General features: G+C 37.4%; 1 protein-coding gene across 2 annotated transcripts in view; it reads left to right on the forward strand.

The window, feature by feature from the left end:
* The first annotated feature begins 359 nt into the window (after positions 1-359).
* Positions 360-25,150, forward strand: part of kif26ab (kinesin family member 26Ab) — a 108,169-nt gene continuing 83,378 nt past the window's right edge. Inside the window, exons 1-2 of one of the 2 annotated variants that reach the window (XM_048191770.1) lie at positions 360-980; positions 2,737-2,973. In XM_048191770.1, coding sequence (XP_048047727.1) covers positions 846-980; positions 2,737-2,973 — 372 coding nt within the window. In that variant the 5' untranslated portion in view covers positions 360-845. Of the gene's footprint in view, positions 981-2,205; positions 2,480-2,736; positions 2,974-25,150 lie in introns of those variants that run through there. The other variant, XM_048191771.1, reaches the window with a different exon arrangement.

Raw genomic sequence — 25,150 nt, forward strand, 5'->3', positions numbered from 1 at the left:
CAGTATTGGACGAGGCTGGTCACGTGAGCAGCACGACGCATTGCGTGTGATGCTGACGCTGACATAGAACACGGAAGCGCTGCAAAGTTAACAATGTTTTTACTACTTTAACGATGTTTTACTACTTTTCTGGACCTTGAATATGGTATTTTCGTTGCTTTCTATTGAGGATAAAAAATTGGATTTCATCAAAAATATCTTAATCTGTGTTCCAAAGAGGTTTGGAACGACATGAGGGTGCATACTTAATGACAGAAATTTCATCAGAAATTTTGAACTAACCCTTTAAGCAGCCTTGTCTGCAATGAAGAATACGCGTCACTTACAGCGCACGCAAGGAATTGCAGCGAGAAGCGTGCACTGGTTGAGCATCAAGCGCGAGAACGACTACAGTAGCCACGAGGATGTCAGAGCGGAGAGAGAGAGAGAGGGAGAGGGAGAGAGAAAGAGGTGGAGTTGTTCAAGGTAGTCCTCAACAGGCTCGAGCGAGTTCACTCCTTAACCTGCAGTGTAGACAAGACAAGGCGTGGACTGCCTATCCAACCAGGATGTATGCCAGAAGCGCATGGATCATGAATGGATTGTATGGGGTTCTTGAGTGCTTTGACGAGTGTCAACATTTGGATGTATGATTTTATACGCGGCAAGTAATTTGGAACAGAAACCGGACGATCTAAATGAGTCAACAGTTGGATGTACCTGAGAGGGACCCTCTGGATAAGACCATGACACTGCTTTGGAATCAGAGAGAACCATCTGTAAAATGACTCGGGACTCCAGAGCGCTGAGATGACTTCTTCACATTTACTGTAAGCAGGGCGAGGAAATATAGTCACAGCTGCACAATGGATTTACAAAACTCTAACGGGTCATCTGGGGCGGACAAGCAGAAGCCCAGCCTGATTGACTTGGGGACGTTTTTCGTGGACGCTGACATCATTTTTGGATTTACTAGTCATCTGTTAAAGCGAAAAGCCAAGGTAAGCATATCACAGCTTTTGACAGTACAAAAGACTCCACAAGTTGACTCATTTAGAGCTCTCATTAGACTCAATGTGGGTTGTTTAGCTTAAACACACTTATTGTCATATTTAAAGGCTATATTTGGAGTTTCATAAAAATAGTAAGTTATCATTGGTGGTGTGTGGCGATTTATACACTTCAGCACCACGAACAGCTCTCAGCGTCCCCATCAATCGCGCTTTAGCAACTTCCTTAAAAACATCCAGAATGTATTAAAGTGGTATCGCAACTTAAACCCTTCATTTTGTATATAATGTTTCATCCTATTGTGAACTTTGTGCTTGATTAAAAGTTTTTCAGCGGTTAAAAGGTTTCAGCAATTCAACTCAGAATCAGTCTGATGTGTTAACCAATATAAATAGCACAAACTGACATTAATGTCTTTCAGAGCTATGCAGGCTACAAATATTACAGACGCTCACAAAAAAAAAAAAACATTTCTGTCAGTAGATTCTGCTGTTTTGTTCGCCACGTTAAACGGCGCGTTATTGATGGTTTATTGGACTAGTTGCGCTGTCACCGACAAAGGACTGAATGTGGGTTATTTGAGGAGGGAGATTGACCGTATTTGGGATGCAGTTTAAAATCACGTGATCCCAGCATATACATCATCAACATAAAATATTTAGTAATTAAATATTCAAACATTCCCACAATTTCTTGAAAACCGAGAGGATTGTAAGATGCAGTTGAAGAAAATACCAGAGGGTGGCGCCAGAGTAATAAGCAAAGGACATCAGCACACCCCTAATCTCAGTCAACACAAGCGAACCGCAACATAAAAGATGACGTAATTTATGTTAGAAGCATTTATTTATTTATTTATTTATTTCAGACATAGGAATTGTTAAATAGTAAAATGAGTGTATAGGGTGTACAATAATACAAATTATTATTATTTTTTTAAATTATTATTAGCCTATGAACCGTTTTCAGACATGCATTTTGAAGATTTTAAATAATTTGATTATTTGATTCTGTTCACATGATCTAAAGCACATTCCTTATCACAAAACATAATTAATTTCACAATTAATTGAATGGTGAATTCACTAATCCAGTGACTTCAACTTTCTTTTCACTTTTTGTTTGTGCAGCACAGTATCTGAAACAGCATATTAGTGTTTGAATAGCTACTGAACGCTCTAGGCGCAGCTCCACCCCTCCAACCAAGTGACCGAGCCGCGCACATGCACTGACAGCAGTCAAACTTCACTCTCGTGTACGCGCGTCGTCATGGAACTACGGCAAAGCAAAACTTTATGGGAATTTTGTTATGCTTTTTCCTTAGCGCTCCCACTTACTATCCATGAACGGTGTTCCTAATAAATGTGTGTAGAAAATAGAGGCTCAATAAAGTGCACTAGATGTCCGCAGTGTTTTGATCTTTTATACCGAGATGACGGATTTAACACAAGGGAATGCGCAAGGAGAGTTCCAGATGAGCCGGTCAACTGTAAGTCCTCAACTGATGCTGAGAATCGAATACCCACGTTTGCTGTTTGTGGATGAATAACGTGCAACACGTTAGAAAGTTTTATCATACTATTATTTTATAATAATAAGTTATTAACTATGTAGTGAAGTCTAATAACAGCTGGTAATATGCAATTAACTGTAATGTAAATGTTCTAAATGTATAGTTAGCAATTTCTGGCAGATGTTTGAAAAACATGCTCTTTCTGCATTTTGATTTTGTTGTTTTTCAAAAAGGTGGAAGGCTGTTCGAGTGGAGAGTCTTCACTCTCACTTGAGCTGAGCCCGAGGAAGAGACTGTCAGCGGAGGAGGAAATGTGTGCCAGCAGACCACCACCTGAAGGTGCAGGAGCCGTGAGCGTCTCGGAATCAGACAGGGACGAGACTAGGTCAGATCTGTGCAAGCAGTGTCAGATGACTGTAGCTGAACTGAGGAGACAAGCCCTCGCTCTGTCCGACCCCGCTTCCTTAAAGGTCAGTGAGTGAAAACATTATTTTGATGCCACTGCAAAGCACGTCCAAGAAACCTCGTTGCTGTATTTCTAGTACTAATTTAAACTGATAATGTTATCTTTCAAGGATCTGCTTTGATTCATGCTGAAATGCATGAGTAAGAAGCTTTTGTTAGTCTCAAGGAGCACTTGACTTTCACCTGAGCCTCAAAGCTCTGGAAGTTGTTCTCTTTGTTACGTTCTGTCACTCTGCTCTTTTCAGAGCATTGTGAAAGCCTCACATAAATCAGATGCAATGCAGTGAATGCCTCTTAAAGGCCATTTTGTGTAAAATCTCATGATCTGATGAAAAGTTGACACAAATAAGCCCTGTCTTTCTAGTTTTACGACCCCCTTATCAGAAAACCGATATCCTATTCAGGCTCCTATTCACAAAGTTCACCCAGTCATCAAAAGGTTAATCTTTTTACTATACCTTCACAGAGAGCAAATATTTCAACAACCTCTTTTTCAAACTATAGGCTTTGTTGTACTTTAGAATGCTTTCAAGTCATAATTTGTCTCAAATGCATACAGGCTTGGATAAAAGCGTGATTATGGCTTCACCACACAACTTTCTTAAAATGCTGTTTGAAATGGCTCATTGCTGGATGTTTGGTTTATGGTCAAACTGGTGATGAAGCCTCATCAAGCCTTTGAGTGTGATGATTGGAGTGAGATGTGAGAAGCTCAGCTGTGTGGCATGATGTGCCCCTGTGCTTGCCAATGCTGTAAGTGGATGGGCATGATATAAAAAGAGCAATCTGGATGAAAAAATGAACTATTAAAATAGCACTAAATTGACTGAAATTCTTCAATCAATAGTGAGGTTATTTGTAGATTTTTAGTTGCCTGGAAAATCCAGCCTCACCGCTGTACCAGCGGATGAGTCTGGTCGGCATTGAATCAATTCGATTTCTAGGGCGGAGCAAATCCGAGCAAACAGGAAGCGGAGTAAACCAATCAAACATCTTCTTTGCAACGAGCGGAGATGATATATTAAGCTTTTCGCGACGGAGGGCGGACTGACCAGACTGATATATCTTGTAGAAGATATATCATTCTGGACTTGCCAGGCAAGATTTTTAGTGCTGTTTAAGTAATATCACATGAGCAAGAGTGCTTTTGTCAAATGATTCAACTCAGTTAACAAAGAGCGTCACTTGTTTCATTCCTAAATGATTTAGTTCTCTTGAATAAATCATTTAAGTGAATGATTCAATGACTCACTTATATAGAGAGTCACTTGTTTTATCCCTAAATGTTTTTATTTATGAAAGGATTGAACAAATTAGTTGGCTAAATGACTCAACCATAAAACGAGTTTAGTTTCAGAAAAAATCTGCATTTTGGCTGGAAGATTTAAAGACATCCTCATAAAGAGAGTCACTTGTTTTATATCTGAATAAATCAGTGTTTTTGAACAAATCGTTTGAGTGAATGATTCAAAGACTACCTCATAAAAACATCAATCAAATGTCTCACTGAAAAAACAACAACAGTGTTTTAATGAATGGTTTAAGTGAATGGTTAATGACTACTTTATAAAGCGAGTTACTTGTTTCCTTAATGAATTAGTGTTACTGAACAAATCACTTGAGTGAATTATTCAATGACTCCAAATTCTAGCTTTTCGCTTTAAAGGATGACTAGTAAATCCAAAAATGATGTCAGCGTCCACAAAAAACGTCCCCAAGTCAATCAGACTGGGCTTCTGCTTGTCTGCCCTTATCCACCCATATCTAGGCGAAACATCATTGGCTATTTTGAAAAAAGGGGAGGGGCTTCTAGATAAAACCTGCCCTGTCTTCCTGTTTCATTGGAAATTACGTCTGTGTTTTCCAAGGCACTTCAGTGGGCCTTTAAAGAGAGTCATCTGTTTCATTCATTAAAAAAAAAAATCAGAGTTTTGACGACTCACTGAATAAATCAGTGAATTGACTACATCATAAAGAGAGTTACTTGTTTCATTCCTGAATGAATCAGTGTCTTTGAATGAATCGGTTGAGTGAATGATTCAAATGATTCACTCATAAAGATAGCCACCTGTTTTGTTTCTGAATGCATCAGCATTTTTGAATAATTCACTTGAATGAATGACTCCATGGCTCACTCATGAAGAGAGTCACTTGCTGCAGCATACTGTAACAATGTAACCTGCAGAAAGAGTCTCTGTAAAATCCCCACCGATAACACACAGACTGACAGTCTGTCTGGAACGCGGAAACACAGATTAGCGGCATGATGCCAACAGTGAAAAGTTTCAGTGCTGATGGACTGTTATATCAGCACTCTTGAAATGCTGCTCGACCAAGCAGGTTTGATTCCTGAAACTAACTGTTCTTTCATTTATAAAACCAATTAATTCATAATGAAGAGTAATGGAAAATAATCAATCAAATGGAGGACAGAATTCCATTGTACCAGTTATGTATAACAAAAGCTGAAAGTAAAAATCTCTGATACTTTGAAACAATCCACAAACTCACAAGAAAACAAAACCATCCAGGTCGTCACCCTCGCGTTACACTTTTCTGAATGCTGGTAAACTGAAGCTATAAAACCATTCGCCATTGTTTGTTTGGAGTGTTCACAGTCTATCAGCTCATTCCTAAAGCCACTTTTTTTTTCTCTCACAACCTTCCGTTTCTAGAGTTTTCAACAGCTTTTCTTACTTTCACACACTGTTTTCATGCAGAATATGCGAGTGCCAGTTTCTGCGAGTCTGTCGATAGGGGAGGGGCTATTGGAAGTGGCCCATTGTTTTGGGAAACAATGCTTATCTCCCCCCTTGTCCATCGACATTGGGGGGAGAAAACAGTTGAGCGGACTAGCTGTGGAGTCTGTGGAGGAAGTGGAGACCCAGTTGACCTTCATCATGCATTCAAAGTGTTCCTGTATACTCCTCACCAAATTCCCACCACAGTTAAATATAGGCTGTCGACTTTTTATTGTTGTCTGACTTGCTGCTTGGGTTAGCCTCAGGTTTTCCCCCTCCCTTCGCTTTCTTTTGTGGTTGTGTTTCAAGAGAGATCTCATGCTTAGGTAGGATTACAAGCCCTCCGGTTTGCTTTGAACCCCCCCTCAAGTTCTCTTCTCTCCAGGTTACCTCAGGGGATAAAGATAGAGCTTTTGTGTGGGTGTGCATCAGTGTTGGTGGATGCGTATGACCTCGTCCCACCCTAAGATGTGTTATTTTATTTGGTTAGTGCTTCCAGAGATTACTAATATACTCACTCATTCTCATCACTGGTGGTTATCTGAAATCACCCCAAGTTTGGCTGACCATTTCACTCTGGCTGTTTGCCCTGTGTGGTCCGCTCCAGGTGTGGGGGATAAAGCGATGGGGTCAAGCCGGGGAGGTTACGCCTCTATCGGCCCCTCTGCTGATGGCTTAATGAGACTGTGGAAGCATTGGCCATGGGAGTCCTGCTTTCCCTGCAGTTGGGAAAAGAAAGGATGCTTTGTCCAGCTGGAGATGTGTGGTGGTTACCTGACCTGAACTTAGAGACTCAAGCGATATGGTTCTAGATGAGAAGCTACAGAGGGTTACTGTTTATCAGCTCCAACCAAAGTGTGGGTGGCCTGTAGGCTTAAATCCTGTGTTTAAATTGGTTGAGTTTTCATTATTCTTGATTTTCAATTGTGATTCACACCTGCTCCTCCCTCATATGTTCATTATGAAAATTGCTCTCAGTTTGCTGGTAAAGTCTGGGAACCGCAGCACTCAATAAGTTTCAGATATCAGGCTGCTCTAATGACCCAGCTGCACTTCAGTGCTTCATACTAGAGCTCATTTATTCCACGCCAGCTTGTGCTGGCAAGGAATACTGGCCTCTTGGTCAATTATTTTTGTGTAATTGCTGAAATTTATGTTTTTTTTTTTTTTTTTTTTGTTGCTGTTGTTTGCAGTTTAACAATCCAGTGGCAACATTCAAATAGGCTTGTTAAGACAGACTTTTGAATACTGGCAAAAAAACTTTTAGGCAGAGTTTGCAGCCTTTTTTTGGCAGTGATAAAAATAACTGACTGACATCTAAAGTGATGTTAGATTAGATAAAAATATTATTAAATAATATATATTAAATAAATTACAAAATAAAAAAACAAATAATTGTAAAAAAAAAGAAAAATATTCAATTTATTTTTGTAAAATTATATGATAAAATCATTTTATTATCATAAAATTGTATCATGCATCGACTCCGTGCGGATGAATCCAATGTTTGGTGTCAGTCACCACATCGGTGTGGATACTGTACTTCGGAAACACAGATTCTAAATCTTGGAAGTATGACCAAAATAAGAATTTTCACTGGAAAATGTCATCTGAACAAGTAGAAGAGCAAGGAAAAAAGCATTAGGCCTACAATAAATTGTGCTGCCAATTGTGATTAAATCTAATGATTGCTTAGCTCGGATCATGCCAAACCGTGCAAATTTTTATTATTGTTATACTTTGTTCTCAAATTGTTAATGTTAACAACATCAGGATTGCATGACTATGTGTATTTAGTGTGTATTAGCGTTACCTGTAGATTTCATTTTCTGTAGCCACTCCGCAGTCTGACATCTTTTGCTTTTGACTACAGGTGAATCTCCAGTTATCACTGAGGATTGTCATTTGGCTCTTTCTGGATTACAATCTGCCATCAAAATGATAAGTTTAATTACTCCAGCTGCTGTGAGAAAAGGCTATAAAATGATCCACTATCAGTAGCATCCTCACATGATATAGTTACTAGCTGGGACTCCTTCCTTTCTGTTTACAGACGTGACGTAATGACGCAAAGACGAACGGCTGCATGCTCGAATTTCCCGCAGAAACCCACCAGTACCGTTCTTATTATAAAACATTATTACAAGCTTATCGTTGTGAATTGGGCTAAGGTAAGGAGATAGTTTTGAACACTGGCTGGTTATGTACTTGCTCAAAAATTGATTTTGCATCATTTTTAACCAAAAAAATGTTACGGACTGCAGCTTTAAGATTTTTTTTTATATTTATATATAAAATATATTTATGTATAATATAAATTTTATAAATATATATACAGTATATACATGCAAATATTTCTCAAATATATACATGTATGGGTGTGTATTTAAATATACATAATAATTATACACAGTACACACACATATATTATGTAAACACATGACACCACATCATTTGACACCACTAATTATTCGTGATGTTTTTATAAAACTTAATACCATTTAATACCAATTAGATTAAAATAATTGTACAACAATGTTTTGTCTGCAAATGACGCAAATTAATGGCATGAAATTCTCAGATTTTGGCAAATTTAATGAAAATTTGATCGTCAGAGATGCTCAATGTAGCAACCCGTTACCTTGAAAATATGACTTTATTTACAAAGGGTGTTTTATGAAAGGCTGAGACAAATATGCAAACTTTAGGTGGATCTGTGACACATGTACATCAATAATTGAAACCAAATTCAACACATATTGTCATGAGCACCAGTTGGAGTGCCCAAATTAGCCACTAGAGGGCACTCCAACCCGGACTGTTCCTCACCACACTCTTGAACTTCATTTCCCATAACACACTTCCCGGACTCATTATCCCGTCATTGCACTCAGCTGTTTTGTGTTTGCTCACCAGTGTCTGTCTATTTATACCTGGTTTGTTTTTGCTTTTGTGATTGAGGTTTCGTTTATGGTCACCGGCTTCTGTTTTTCTTGTTTTTGTATGGACTGTTCTTGTTTTTGTATGGACTGTGGAGTTTGACCCTTTTTTTGAATTACGTTTTTGGATTACCCCATTAAAGCTGCATTTGGATCTTACCTTCTTGTTTCTGTGCCATTACGTGACACGCATGTAACGTCAGGACTGACGTAATGAACTGTAATGTGAATTTTAAGTGAAAATTGACCTTGTACGTATTGGCAAGTGCACCAAAACAAATTATTCAGAAGTGAAATCCTCATTGAAAACATTGTAAAATCTTAATATTTGCTCAAAAGTGAGTTCCTTCCAGGAAAAGCATGGTCAGCACTGCAGCCCGGTGTGTGACAGGCTGTTTCTTTACAGTCTTCTGCCAAGCATACGCTCGCAGGCGGCAATTAGTCTTTCTTTACGCCCCACAGCTTTTAATGGCTTCACTCTTTTTCACCAGGTTTGCTTTCAGCCCGCGCCATCCTTTGTTTTATTATTTATTACCAGTGATTCCTTCGCCTGATATCAGTGAGGAATGGTCTCTTCTCTTCAAACAATAAAGAAGCTCTTCCCTCAGTAGTTCATTCACTTCAATGTCAGGGCACTTAACACCTGAACAATGCCTGAGGATGGAATGCCTGGAAGCTTAACACGGGACAATGGACAAAGACTTCATTGCCTACAATGATTGGCACTTAACTAGTCACAAAGATCCAGCACATTACCCAAGACTCGCAATTTAAAAAATGGCCAGCGTTAACCCTAAATCATATGCCTGGCTACGATAACCATTAACCGGTAAGAATGAATCTGAGACGTCTAATGTCAAACTCTTTCACTCCACTGGCTGTCCGCATCAATTACAAGATCATTCAACAAAATTTAAGGGCATTCGCACCTGGGTTAGAACAATCTAGCGGTATGGAATGTGGCGTTCCCAATCCCATTATTGTGATGATGAAGGACTACACGGTATATGGTATCACGTTTAATAAGATGAATATGCGCTTGGGGGTGACCGTTATTTCATCTCCATTGTCCAAAGAAAGGCACTGAAATGGCTGTCATCAATTATAATGACCACTACAGTTCTAAGGGTCTATAAGCTCTCTGTTGTGACATGTAAGAAGTTTAAAGTCCGTTCACAAGGCAGGTTGAAAACACCTGCATCCCTCCATCCTTCAAATGCTGTGTGAAACCTTAGATGAAGGTTGTAATGAGAATACTTAGCTCTCATTTGCTGTCAGTCATCTCCTTGAACTCTCTCGTGACCAGACCTCCTAAAACCCTCCTGGGAGGATCATCTAAAGCAAAGCAAGATAGATTTGCAGTTTGCCGTTTTCATTTCGAACACTTAACCCCTGCAGCTGTGTGTCTATATGTGCGTATGAGCGACACTGGGCCTTTAACTGCCGCATGAAAGGTCAGTGTGGTTGACTGCTATGCGATAAGAATCATAACAAAGTATGAAAATGGGTGGACCATGCCTGATTAGACTACATTGTTTTGGACAATAAAGATGGAGATATTTTAAAGGGCAGTGGCTAATTGTCTCATTCAATTTGTAGTTGCATAAGCCACTTAGATGTTATATTGTATGCCAGACTCAGAAGTATTATGACAAATCTTGGAGCTGTAGACAGGCTTGAAAAGACATGGCATTTTAAAACTATTCTAGTTTTAAAAGCAAAACCTCCAACTCTACGCATACACTCTTAAAAATAAAGAAGGTTTCAAAAGAGGGTTTTCATAGCAATGGCCTTTAAGAACCATTTTTGGTTTCGCAAAGAACCTTTCAGTAAGGTGCGAAGAACATTTTAATAATCTGAAGAACCTTTTTCAACTCTCTCTTAAAAATAAAGGTTCTTTATTCACTTTGATGGTTCCATGAAGAACCTTTCCATTGCACAAAAGGTTCTTTATAGTGGTTCTTTATTTTATTAAAATGTTCTTTACACTAAGAAAAAATGGTTCTTTTAGGAACTGTTCATTGAAAGGTTCTTTGTGGAATCCAAAATACTTCTTCTATGGCATCACTGTGAAAACCTTCTTTTGGAACCTTATTTTAAGAGTGTATAAAGAACCTTTTGTTCGGGTTCCATAGATATGCAAATGGTTCCATTGTTAAACAGATAGTTCACCCCAAAATGAAAATTTTGTCATTATTTACTTACTCTCAAGTTGTTCCAAACCTGTACGAGTTTCTTTCTTCTGTTGAACACAAAAGAAGCTATTTTAAAGAACGGATTGTATATTTATACCAAGTGCAAATAGCGTCCCTTGTTGGCAAACGCTATTTACACTAGCTTCGCCCACCAATGTCTGGTTGGGCTACTCAATGTCTTTAGTGGCGCAGCAATAGTGAGTAAGACTCGCAGACTTGGCTTTTAATGCATTTGACATGGGTTCGAATCCGCCTTTTGCCGAGCTCGCATTTATTTTCAATAAAAATGAAAATAATGTTCTAAAAGTGGAAATAAACTGCGAACAAGTGTTTAATAATATTAAAAGTGTTTATTGGGTAGGGTTAGAGGAAGGTGTAGGGAGGGTTTTTATTCTCCCAATCAGGAAGCATCCATTTAATAATTTTAATAAATATAATAATTTACATTTGCATCCTGTTAATGTACAAAAATACTGAGGTTCAAATAGTATCTGCCAATATTAAGTATAGATAGCATCTAATTACTATTTACTCTTATTGCAAAGAACTGATACTTTTACATGGTGTAAATAGAATCCATCGCTATTTTCACCTAGTGTAAATAGCATCTGTCGTTAAGAAAATATGCTATTTTCACTCAGTGTAAATAGCATCTATTGCTATTTTGCACTTGGTGCAAATAGCCGCTGCCTTTAAAGAATGTTGGTAACCAGACAGTTGACGGTACCCATTGACTTCCATAGTAGGAAAAAAGTACTATGAAAGTCAGTGGGTGTCGTCTACTGTCTGGTTACCAACATTCTTTAAAATATCTTCTTTTGTGTTCAACAGAAGAAAGAAACTCATACAGGTTTGGACAACATGAGAATGAGTAAATGATGGCAGAATGTTCATATGGAACCATAGATGCCAAGAACGTTTGAATGTATCCTCTTTTTATAGAGTAAAATGCGTCAATGAGTCTGACATTGTCATGAGCTCATCTTAATATTCAGGTTGTTTATTAGATTGAAATGTGTGTCAATAAGCCTTATGCTTTGGTGAGTTTTCAGTTTACTTTAAATGTGACTGCATGCCCAACGGCACTGTTTGAATGTTTATTCCAAAGAGTTCAATTATTTCCTCACACCCCTACCAGAGAAAAACTCACGGTTCTCACGAGAAGAGAGGCTGGTTGAAGTGGAGTTGAAGGTCTACTGGAAGTCCTGGTTCAACTTGCTCATCCCATTCTTCACTCTTAACCCTGCAGGGGAGGTTTGCCTCTAGCACATGCCAGAGCAGTCACTATAAATCACTCAGTTTTATTGCCTTTATTAGTTTCTCATTCAGTTCTGCTCCTGTGCCCTTTTCACGTACTTTCGAATGCTCAGAGTTTACAAGAAATTCAAAGCCGTTTATCAGAACGCAACAACAAGAGAATTGTGACGGACATGGGGCGGATGGCATCCGTTGAACATTTTTACGTCAACCCACACCTGATTCCTTGAATTGTCTTTTTTGTTACATGTCTCTGATGTTGTTTGAGAGAAAAGCATTTTATGATTAATGGGTCAATGACATAAGATGGTTCATGATAAAGAAAAATCTTTTTAAAACACACATGCCAAGTTCTTAGATATGTACATTTTGTATTTATGTTGCTTTCATATACACTCAAAAAAAATAACATGTTGGTCTAACTTAATTCAATTATGACACCTATTTCCACACAGTTGAACTGATTTATTTGAACTTAAGTTGTACTGATGAGTAAAATTCATCCTAATTGAATACGATCACACCAGTTTCATTTGACGTATTCTGTGAATGTTTCCTAAACATAATTTACTCTTGTTGATCCAACCATGCTATTGCAATTCCATATGTAGACTGTGTAAATTATGTGCTGGCCCTCAAACTAATTTATTTATATAAAAACTAAAGATTTGTGTTGGTTCTGCTTATTTTATTTAAATAAACTGAGCACACAGCTAGAATAATTTTTTTGAAAAACTTCAAAATTTCAAGAAAAGTTGACATTTTTTATGTATGTATTACGTTATGTATTTATGTATTTTATGTATTTATTTCACTATATATATATATATATATATATATATATATATATATATATATATATATATATATTATAATTTAATTTATAATAATTTATTATTTTACTATATATATATATATATATTTCAAGGTAGAAAGTATTTCTTACAGATATTATGCATTATTAATTCATAAATACCATCAAGTTTTTGAGGAGTCGCACCACAATAATGTCATGTTTTGCTTCCTGCATATTTATGCAAATTGGATGCAAATGACTTTGATCACACCTGTTAACATTTTTTTTCAAATATTAATAAGTAGTGAAGCAGTTTTGAAAAAAATAAAACATTAAATTACTAGTTTTCATTAAATTAAAAGTTTCTATTATGTTTCTTAAAAAATCCCCCCAAAAATATAATTAAAAAAACATACCCAAATCCAGAAAGACCTTGACAGCATAACTTTGTAAATTGGTCAGCCAGTGTGAAACCGTCAATACCGGTAGCGTTTTAATACCAAATGGTAAGTTTGAATAATATTTAAGTGCGTTTGTAGCCCTGGGTTCACTCACCTTACAGAGGTTCAGACCTCCAAATCTGGAGATGGACGTTTTATGCATGCCGCTCTTGTCTTCCTCTTAACCTTTCAACCCAACGCCGACCATAGGAAAACCAGAATGTAAACCACAGGAAATGACGGGTTGAGAGAGCCAAGTACTACATTGCATTATTGATGTTTACTCCAGTGAGCCCTGCTATCTGATTCTCAATCAGTGAGTGTTTAAACTCATTGTTTGCTTCCGGGCTGTTTCACTGTTAAGCTGTGTGCTCAGCTGATATGACTATGATAAGCTCTTCCTAAATTGTTTTACTCTCAGTCTCAGGCCTTTGATGTTGAAACAAAGCTCTTGTTTTGCATTTGTCTTTCTTAGGGCATGTATTGATGCTCGCAGATATATATATATATATATATATATATATATATATATATATATATATATATATATATATATATATATATATATATATATATATATATATATATATATATATATATATAATCCTCGGAATAAATTTCCAAGGAGGTCATTTGCATATTGAGACTTTGCATATTGGCCTATTTACTGTTTTATGTAGATTGTTCAGACATGTTGTTTGAAGCTGTCAAATATAAATCTTGAAGCACTTGTAGTTACTCTTTTGTCCTCTAGAGGCATATGGGCTTTTCTTTTTAATGCACTCTTGACCATTGGTTTTATAGAAGGACTTTTTGAGCTTGTGAAAGTAGTTTTATCTTTTGCCAGTCAGATCCGTTTCTCAGTTGAAACTATTTTCAAATGTATCTGCTGACTTTTAATTTTTATTTAATTTTTAGAGGTTAAATTACTTAAATGGATTGTGTATTTGGTACAACAGATAGTAATATAAAGTGGCCAAAAAAGCATTTGAAAAAAGTAAAAAATTCTCAGAACTAACTTCACTTTTCAAAGTAATTTTTTATATTATTAATTTATTTTAGTCATTTTTAATATATATAATTTAAAAACACTTTTTTATTTCAAATTATTTTATGTCAAATATTTTGCAAATAAATACATGTAATCTAATGTAAAGAAAGAAAATAATTTCAAAAAGAGAGATGCAGTCCCAGTTATGATTCGCAACACCCCCAAATTCAGCTTTTGGGGGGTCTCTCCAGCCACCCCCTCCCTCGCCTCAAACACTGCTGCAGGATATGCAGTGAAAAAGAAGTCAGAGAAAAAAAAAAAAAAAAACAGTTCACTCTGGCTAGTTTACAGCCATACTTTCTCTCATTCTGTATTTTATCCCAGGCTGCCAACAGCAAGAGGAAACTTCTCAATGTTGTAGGGTGTGACACAGGAAACAGGCTGAAGAGGGTTTGAGCTGAAGGCTGTGTAATTGTGTGTGCATAAATGCTCGAGTGCATTGGCATATGTGTGGTTTCGGACTGTTTGGGAATCCACACGACTGAATCTGTGTGGAAAAAGAACATCCAGGAATGTTCCAACCAACGTAATTGCTATTGCCTGTCATTCCTCTCTCTGTCCAGTCCTGCCTGCTATTACACTAAATGTCAGGCCGACTGTAGGCTAGCAGATAAGACATAAGCATGCAGCATACCGCACCAGCTCTATGTAGATTTGATCGCATATGGCCATCAGCTGATCAGTGCAATGTCTCTTTGATTTTATTCTCACAGGAAATTGAAGTATGTTATTTGATCCAGTGGTTCTCAACTGGTTTTGCTTTAGGATGCAAAATGTACTTTAGATGTAGTATTTTCAAGCTCTCAAGCAAAAATTCACCACACAAAACACATTGTGGTTAAGTACAAAAAAACATGTTTTAAGTTTTCAGATGACATTGTGTGATTAGAATAGAATAGAATAGAATCTTTAGTTATCACCACATAACCCCTGGAATCATTTTCATGTAACATATTTGACATGATGTCACCATAGAACAGCATAAGGACATTTGCTTTTGAGCAACCAGAGGTTAAGAGCCTTTCTCATGGCCCATTATTGATGACTCACTTCTTGTAGAGATTGAACTAGAAGCTACACAACACCTTAATTTTAATGTGAATAACCACATGAAATCAAAATGGGAGTTTTGTGGCTTTTAATCCATGTCTGTGAGATTTGAGGCCATGTATATGCTAGATTTTTTTTTAGTTTTAGCTCTTAGCACTTTTAGCAGATTGTACAGTTCAGCCTGCAGTTCCTCTCCAGGCCACCAGAGGGAACCTTCACCTGATTTCTAGGAAGTAACTTCCTTCCTCTACGAAAATCGTCCCCTATACCCTTATATAGTGCACTATTTGAGTGGATAGCCATTGTAGTGGTGTCCAAAACCATTGTGGACATTATCAAGTGCACTCATCCATAATGCACCTTATCAACAGCTGGTCGCTAGAGAATAATCATGCAATGTTAGCTTCGTACTGAATACATTCCCATGTCTTGACAGAAGATGGCTTCTGTAGCACATCACGTGCACTCAGTGTCCGAATTTGCTCACATACAAATTTGGATACAGCCAATAGCTGCCAATTTTATTAGCTGTTAGTATGTTTAATGTCACCATGAAATCAAAATGGACCATTTATATTTTTTATGGAACATTTCAGTATTTATTATAAACCATGCACATGGTTTTTAACCATATTATATTATATTTAACCATGCACATCACATTATTATTATTTTTTTTAAATTCACGTGCCCTCATAATCTTTAATCAAAATAACTTCCCCTCCCTCTTGCAGTGACATCTCTTCTGTTCTCTGATGATGTGTTTACTGGTGTGAGGGCGGGGCAACCTGTCACTCACATGAGATCCACCAATAGCAAACCACAACCATCCAACGATTCAATCAATTCCTGATGGACAAAATCAAGTCCCGCCCTACATATTTTATTGTTTGAGAAGCAATCAGATGTATATCACAATAGAAAAGAAAAGACCATCACTGACTTCTACAGATTGTGACAGTTCAGCCTGCAGCTGCTCTCCAGTCCACCAGAGGGAACATTCACAAGAATCCTAGAAAGTCACTTCCCTCCCCCTAATACACCAGTCTCTGACTAACAATAACAAATGGCTAAAATACTAATGAGCCCAAACAAAAGTGATTAAATAAATCTCTGTAAGATATGAGGTCATCCATATGAAAGTTGATTTTAGCTCTTATACTTTTAGCAGATTGTGACAGTTCAGCCTCTTCACCCCTCTCCGTTCCACCAGAGGGAACCATCTACAGATTTGTAGGAAATCTCCCTCTAATACACCTACCCCTGACTAGCAATAGCAAATAGCTAAAATGTTAATGAGCCCCCAAAAAAGGTGTGCAGCCACTGTTGAAAGAATATGGCTACTGTTTTCAGACCTGCCATGACTGGATACCATTTAACAAACATGAACAACTGTAAACTCATTTGGAAGGAAGGACTTTGCGACATTATGGCTATTCCGGCCTTGACATCAGTGTTAGTGTCTGCTGGTCAGTGGGTCAACTGTCAGCCCAAACTGTCATTGTATTGTTGGCATACATGTAAGTTTGGCTGGATCCCCTGTGGTGTTTGGCTTGGCATGTGTAAGCATGATATGAGTGTGTGTGATGCCTCTTGTAAGCCCTTATTTATTCTCCATTCTGCAGAACTCATTGTGATATGTGGGCCCCATAAATTTGTGCAAGGAAATGCCCGTCAAAGTTCACACCTAAGTTCATTTCATGCTTCACCGTCTTCCTCTGTGTGTGTGGTGCCGCATGTTATCATGCGAGTCTGTGTGTGAGATTTTGCATAAAAATATGCTGGTTTATCATGGAATGATAATCTTTTATTCTTTTTGTGTTTGAGCGTGTGTGCGTGTTCAGAATTGATTCAGGCTCTTCTATGATAACTCTGCTGTGAAAAGGTTTCTCTCAAAGATGGAAGATTTAATCAGCCATTACAGTAAAAATGATTTGTCTTACGTTTGGTAACGGGATTCACTGGATTAAACAAAAGCCACTGCATTCAGTTCTTTGTCTGTCTGGATAATAGTCTACTTCAGAGGTTCTCAAACTTTCCTGGTAAAACAAAAATTGTGGACAACCTACAACCCCAGCAACTACCTCAGAACAATTACCAGTTTTAACTTCAAAATCATAAGAATGTTTGAACTAAAACAGTGATGTTACTGAAATGAGACAACAGTCAATTCATTCATTGTTTATTCATTGTAAATTTAAAGGGTTAGTTCACCCAAAAATGAAAATTATGTCATTAATTTGTGTTCATCTTCAGAACACGAATTAAGATATTTTTGAGAAAATCCGATGGCTCAGTGAGGCCTGCATCGCCAGCAAGACAGTTAACACTTCCAGATGCCCAGAAAGCTACTAAAGACGTATTTAAAACAGTTCATGTGACTACAGCGGCTCAACCTTAATGTTATGAAGTGACACACGATACATGCTCCGAACCACTGATTCAAAACAAAAGATTCGTAAAGCTTCGAAGCTTCATGAAGCAGTGTTTTGAAATCGCCCATCACTAGAAGTCGTTATTTTGTTTGTTTGTTTTTTGGCCGAAAAAACTGTATTCTTGTCGCTTCATAACATTAAGGTTGAACCACTGTAGTCACATGAACTGTTTTAAATATGTCTTTAGTAGCTTTCTGGGCATCTGAAAGTGTTACTTATCATTCTGGCAACGCAGGCCTCACTGAGCAATCGGATTTTGTCAAAAATATCTTAATTTGTGTTCGGATGATGAACGAAGGTCTTACGGGTGTGGAGTGACATGAGGGTGAGTAATTAATAACATCATTTTCATTTTTTGGGTGAACTAACCCATTAATGTATGTGCTTTTGGTAAGATATTATTAAATTATTTTCAAATTTTTGCAATGAGCCAATGAACTCGCCAACATTTTTTGAATCTTTTATAGACCACAGTTTAAGAACCACTGGTCTTGTTGCTTGGAAAAGTATGCAGTAATGTAATTTACACCCAAGTAATCTTAAACCACTTAACTCTTACTTTAAAGTTTCTGATTCTTGAGTTCATTTCAGCTAGTTCTCCGTTTCTTCCACAGTAAAAAGTTGATCACCTAATTTAGTCTTTTACTGTCATCGTATGATAAATCGAAACTTCCTGCAAAGATCTTCTAATCTCTGTTTTATAGGCATGTAATTTCTTGGCATCTGGCTTCTTCTCACATTTTGCACAAACACTTTTTATGACTAAGAGTGGATAAGAATCACTTCTGTTTTCTTGTTGTGGTTACTATCTGTTCTTTCATCTATAGTGAGTTTCTTTTATGTGATGGACATGTAAAACTTGATAATTTATTAGATAATGTGTAACATGGTAGAAGATCACACTTTATTATAATGGCTTATTATGAGTAATGGCCTAATGTTCTTTGAACTTTGATTAGAGCAAAGACAGAATAGGAGTAATGAATCACTTGCATGTCTTTGAGTGCTGTCAGAGTGCCAGATCTTTGCCCTTATTTTGTTTTCAGGGGTTAGTCACAGTTCATATACCGACAAAGAAAGTTTCCTAAACCAGTTCCTGCAGTTTACATTTTGTTCTTTTGACTATTCTGATAAAACCTGGGAAGTATGCTGCTCTAGACCTAAAGATGTAGTCAAGAATCATCTTTAACTTTGACTTTAAACTTGGTTTAAGAATCATTTACCATAAAACATGATAATCTACAAATAATTTAAACTGCAGTCAAGACAAACTGTTGAGAAAGTACTCATTTTACTAGGAAACAGTAGCTAACTACTTTAAATGTTCCGTTAGGCTAGTACTAAATTAGAAACAAAAAAACAACAACAACAACTAGCAAAACACCCTAACTGAAATAAATGAATCAAAATCATGGTGACAGTTAGCATTTAGCTATGTATTTTGCTATAAAACAGACCTAAAATTGTGAATCATTTTTTGAACTACTTAATTTACATGAACTGATGTCTGAATGAACCGTGTTTGGAGAGCATGTTTGATTATTCCGCTAGCGTTGTTTCAAAGACAGAGATTAGCATTTTGCTATGCTAAAGTTCTGCTTGTTAGAAAAAAGCTTGTTACTTTAAACTTGGGACAAATGTCATATTTATGATGTCATTGCCATAGTAGACTGCTGTTTGGCCTGTAATTGCCTCTCTTGCTAGTGTTCTGTATAACCCAATCTGTTACCATGGCCTTGCTAATGATGTCGCAACAAAAGCAGCTCTGTATTAGCCCATCTGTTACCGTAGCACCATTTATGATGTCAAAAATCTACCGTCCTTCTCCTAGCCTGAGGTTGCCACAGCGGGTTTTTATGATGTCAGATTGCAGCGTGGTCCTGGAGAGCTTGTGTTTTATCCTTGCAGTGTGTCAGTTAGTTTACTTCACAGCTCCCTTTATGAGCCCCACTGCTATCTTTCCCACAGACATCAACCACTCTCCGGTCCTCTGTGTAAAAGCTAGTCACTTTTGGACACTTAAACAGCGCAGCCGGGAGTTTCACACAGGATTGTGAAGTCGCAGCCTTAAAGCAGTTACAGTTACAAGTTGCATGTTATCCCTGTGGTCTTTCCATTAAAGGAGGAGTTTAATTATCAGTGACGCAGCTATTAATGTACGCTTGTTATGCTAGTAAAGGGGCAATGGGTGGTGTGGAGCAATCTTGTGTTCTACTTTCCCACACTATCTGAGCCAGCAGCCGTTGATAGAGTTGTTTGTCTTCATCCTTTCATGTTTTTTTGGAAGTGCAGTTAGTTTTAGCAGTTGGGGAAATTCAGGAAACAGACAGGAATTGGAATTAAAATGATTTGAAATTCATAAATATTTTTTTGACTAGAGGAGTTTGTCGAGACTTACTTTAAATGTTGGCTTAAGAAAACCGTGTTTGAAAATTTTGAAAAAGCCCTTTAAGTTTGAAGGTTTATAGGCATTACTGGATGGATGGATGGATGGATGGATGGAGGAGAGAACGACATAGATAGATAGAATGGCAGATAGATAGACAGACAGATGGATAGACAGACAGATAAATAGACAGACAGATATACCACACAATATATCATTCCTCTGTGTCATTATCTTTATAGTTGTGGTGTGACCTTGCCTGTTCTCATAAAATTTGGATGATTAGGGGTTCAAGCTGTAGTTGTTAAAATTTCCAAGGATCAGCATTCTCCCCTAAAATTGATCAGGCAGACCAAACCGTAAATTGTAGAGACTTAAAAATTTGAGGGCTGGTAATACTCACAATGTTTACTGCATCACCGAGGCTTGCCCCGATCGGCCTGATGGGGGCGCTACAGCAGTGAGAAGTACGAAAATCCTCAGAACTCCTAAACCGTTAGGCCTAGGCTCAAGTGTCTTATATCGTTGGAATTCTTGGCTCAAGATGGACAAAATGCATTGGATTCAAAACTCAAAATTTTCAGGTATTTTGGATTTTTTTTTGAAAAACCTACTTTTGTGAACTAGTCCTAGGTTTTGAGCCCAATCGGAACCAAACCAGTGCAGCAAGATTCCCTGGAGTCTGATTGTCAGTAATTTTCAAAATTTCGATTCGCGGTAGGGCTGCACGATATATCGCATGCGATTGTCACACGCATTTCGTCAGTAAAGCCAGTTACCTGATTACCGCTAAATTGCCATCACCTGTTTTCAAATGGAGCGGCATTTAATAGACAGAACCGTAGATCACTGAAAAACCACGCAATATCGCGTTCATATCGCAGATGAATCGCCTTCGATAATGAGCGTGGCTTTTCAGTGATCTACGGCTCTGTCTATTAAATGCCGCTCCATTTGAAAGCAGGTGATGGCGATTTAGCGGTAATCAGGGAACCGGCTTTACTGATGAAATGCGCGTGACAATCTCATGCGATATATCGTGCAGCCCTAATTCGCGGTCTCCAAGGGCCGTTCAAAGTATTGCTAAAATGGCTATAACTCGTGAAAGGTAGAAGATATTTTCACCAAACTCGGCACACATACGTAAGAGCTCATTCTGTGGTTCAGTGAAAAAGGACGTGGCAACTGGCCACTTGGTGGCGCTATAACATGGAAAAAAGTATAACATGGCTATAACTGTGCAACCCTAAGACTGATTGACTTGAAAATTGGAATGCGGTGTCTTTGTCCAAGGTGTCATGACTGCATTTGAGGACATTTGCTTATCTCGAAAAATGAAGTTTGACCAGCTATCAGACAAGGTTAATGGAGGCCAATCGTAATGAAACTCGCTGGGTCTGTTTGGCTCAAGGCCCTAGTGGTCTTTGAGAAATTCGAAAGAAATTGGTCACCGGAGGGGTGGGGGGTGCCTCCGCATTTTTCACGAGCATAAAGGATTGTATATCACTGGATCTTTTGAACACGCCCACGACAATCATACCCAATGGTAGAGCTCCTCATTCTGAGCAACTTTGCCTCTAGGACCACCGCTGTCCATCGAATTGTTTGTTAAATATTGGAGATTATTTCAAAAACCAGCTTTGGCGAACTAGTCCTAGGTTTTTGGCTCAATCTCGATAACTGTTACAAAGTTTTAAAAACCATACATTTCATATGGTAAATTGCCTGTATTGGCTGTAAAACGCTCCCGTCTGTATCTGTATAAACGCTTGGTGAAGAGAGAGAGTATTTACAACGTTTTTACATCGTTGATCGTTGTAGCCAAACACAGACATATCCGATGAGCCGTGAATACAATGGCCAATCAGAGGTGTTTATGAATCTGATCAACAGCGCTCAAAGCATCCCATTTTTTAAATTTCAGTACCGACTAGGTACTGAAGTCGGTACTTTTGATAACTATAATGTGCTTAAAGGTCGAAAAGCACTTGAACCCTGATAATTGCTGCTTGCAGCTATATTTATTAAAACTTTATTGTTATAGTTATCGCTATAGTTATCTTTTTTCTTTTTTTCCATCAGGCATTTGCCTAGAACACCCTAGCATTATGGCAGTGTGTTTTGCATGGGCATAACTTAGTTAAATTAAGTTAAATTAAGCATCAAAAATGCAAACATGCCTGCAGGTAGAAATAAAGAATTGAATCTGTTTTGTCTGTGTGTTTTTGAGGGGCGTGTAAGAGAGTGTATGTATGTAGTGCCGTGCTGCATGATTCTTAATTAACTCTTGAACAATGGACCAGTAAAGATCAGAGAGGCAAGTGAGGGGCTTGTTGTGTCTCCTCGTGAGCAGCTTCCTGAACACATGAAAGGAACACACACTGCCCAAAAAAACATGTGTGGAGAGAGGAGGAACTCCTGTCAACACCAAACTATGGCCTTCAAAGTGAATGCCACCCCCCTGCTCCACCTCCCACCCGTAAATGCAGACAGCAGAATACATTCATTAGGATGCTTTAAACACACACATACATACGCACAGCATACGCATACGTGTACGCATTGTTCTTTTTCTTTCTTTTGTTTTGGCACTCTGTCTGTCTGTCTGGATATCATTGCCGAGGGTGGGGTTGTCAGAACACCAACATTTCAGTATAGTTGACACCATTAAAAGTGAAATTTCATGATTTTCTCTGTCATTTTCAATATAAAAAATGGATATGCTAATTAACACATTCCTTTATTTAAAATGTTAAATGGTAAAATAAACATTTATGCAATAAAATAGTTATTTTTGTTTGTCAGTTGAGTAGTTATTAATAAGATAAGCAAATAAAACAATAATAACAACAAAGAAATAAATTAAAAGCAATAGAACAAATTAAAACAATGGGACAAAGATAAAAAAATATTATTAATATTATTATACTTTTTTTTTTTGCATTATATGGAAACCCATTTCGAGTCCCTAAAGGAACGTTGATGGAAAAAATATATGATGGGAGTAAAAATATTGTAATGTTTTTGTGTTTGCTTGCAAAATATTTGTGTTTAATTTGCAAAATTGGTGATGGAAATAATTTTAAATGGGACAAAAAATATATATTTTAATGCTTTTGTGAGTGAGTGAAATTTTTCTGTGGAACACGAAAGCATTGCATTATAATTTTCCCACCTGTCTCAAATTTTGTCCATCGGGCTCATTTGAATCTCAGAGAAATGTAAAAATAAAACTGGTAATTTTGATAAAATGAAATGAAAGTCACAGTTATGAGAAATAATGTTGCAAACGTGAGAAATTAACTCACAATTATGAGAAATAAAGTTACAATGACTATGTTTGTTTTACTCTGAGGTGCTATTTGTAGTATTCATATATTCCGAAATTCTCATATCTGACAAATACTGATTTGATTTGGTACTATTGATATTGAAAGACTTGATACTTATTTATTTTGTTTACCAGTAATATGTGCATGTATGTGTGCTGTTGCACGAATAGGTAGAACATGATTAAGTACTTTAGGGTGTGTTCACACTTGCCAGGTTTGGTTTGATTAAAACAAACTCTGCTGCAATTAATCTGTTAATGCGGTTCATTTGAACAACCACCAAACTGCAAGTGTGAACACACCCATAATAGTCTTTTGGCTTTAGCTAGAGGCAGGTGGTCTTTACATATTTTGGTCATGAATATCTGATCCACAGTCAAAATGAATTCCTGGGAAATGAACTGACTGTAGTTCCATGTTGAAGTGATATAATTAACACCATAAAGTGTCCTGCCATGGGTCACACCCTTCATATCCCTGTTTTCTGCACTGTGGAAACAAGAGTAGGATTCCAGCCAATGCACATCAATACAGCAATTTCCTATTTGCTCATTTCCTGTTTTGACAGGAAGCAGAGGAAGATGGCTTGCTCACACAAACAGCGAGAGCAATGGACTGCTGGATAGTGCAGCCAGCTGTCCTCAGGTAGTTCGCTTACACCCTGTTAATGAGATTGGCCTGCCGCGCGTGTTTAGGAAAGGAAGCTTTTGTGGAGAATGCTGTTAATCATTTCTGAAGTGCTGCCCTTCTTCCCAGGACGCTCTTTTTGACCCGCACACAATGCAACGCTTTTGAAAGCACCGGTTTCTTTTGTTTTTCCATCACATTCCATCCATCACTGTAATCCATCTTTCTGTGGGCAGGGAAGTCGTCTCCTCTGTTCACACCTAGCTTCCCCCAGTGGGAGTAGAATTGAGATGTTGCAATGTACCTAAGAACCATTTTTCAATTGACATTTAAGTTCAAACATCAGTGCCTTGCAGAGATAAACACCTGCTGATTCATAAACTGTGACCAGTCGAATACTCCCTTTATCTTAATAACTATTATTATTGTTTTTTTGTTTTTTTTTAATTACATGACATGCAGGAGAAAAAAAAAAACAAGATGGCCACTAATTAAAATTTTGTTCTAATGACTTCTTAATTAAGTCCCTCATTTTAGGTCCCTCATTTTAGTATGAGAGAACAAACGAGTTCTTAATTTGTAGCACGATATATATTATTTTGTCCACATGTCATGTTCGGAGTTTTTTTAATGTATTTTTTAGCTGGATTGGTCGATATTGTATATTTAATTGTGCATTCAATTTCTCTTATTTTACTTTGCCATCCTATGACACTTACTAAACTAATCTTTTAAAGCTAATACTAACACTATTAAATCTAATCTTAAGCAAATTAATATTTATTTTAATCTACAAATGACTTGTAGCATGTAAAATGATTGCTTGTAGTTTAGTTTTTTTTTTTAAGGCAAAAATTAATGAACAAATTGAATTTCTGCAAGTAAAGTTCTGTAAAAATAAATTTTTAAAACAAATATGAAATAGTTTCCTAG

The sequence above is a fragment of the Megalobrama amblycephala genome, linkage group LG5, assembly GCF_018812025.1.
Source record: "Megalobrama amblycephala isolate DHTTF-2021 linkage group LG5, ASM1881202v1, whole genome shotgun sequence".
Taxonomy (NCBI): domain Eukaryota; kingdom Metazoa; phylum Chordata; class Actinopteri; order Cypriniformes; family Xenocyprididae; genus Megalobrama; species Megalobrama amblycephala.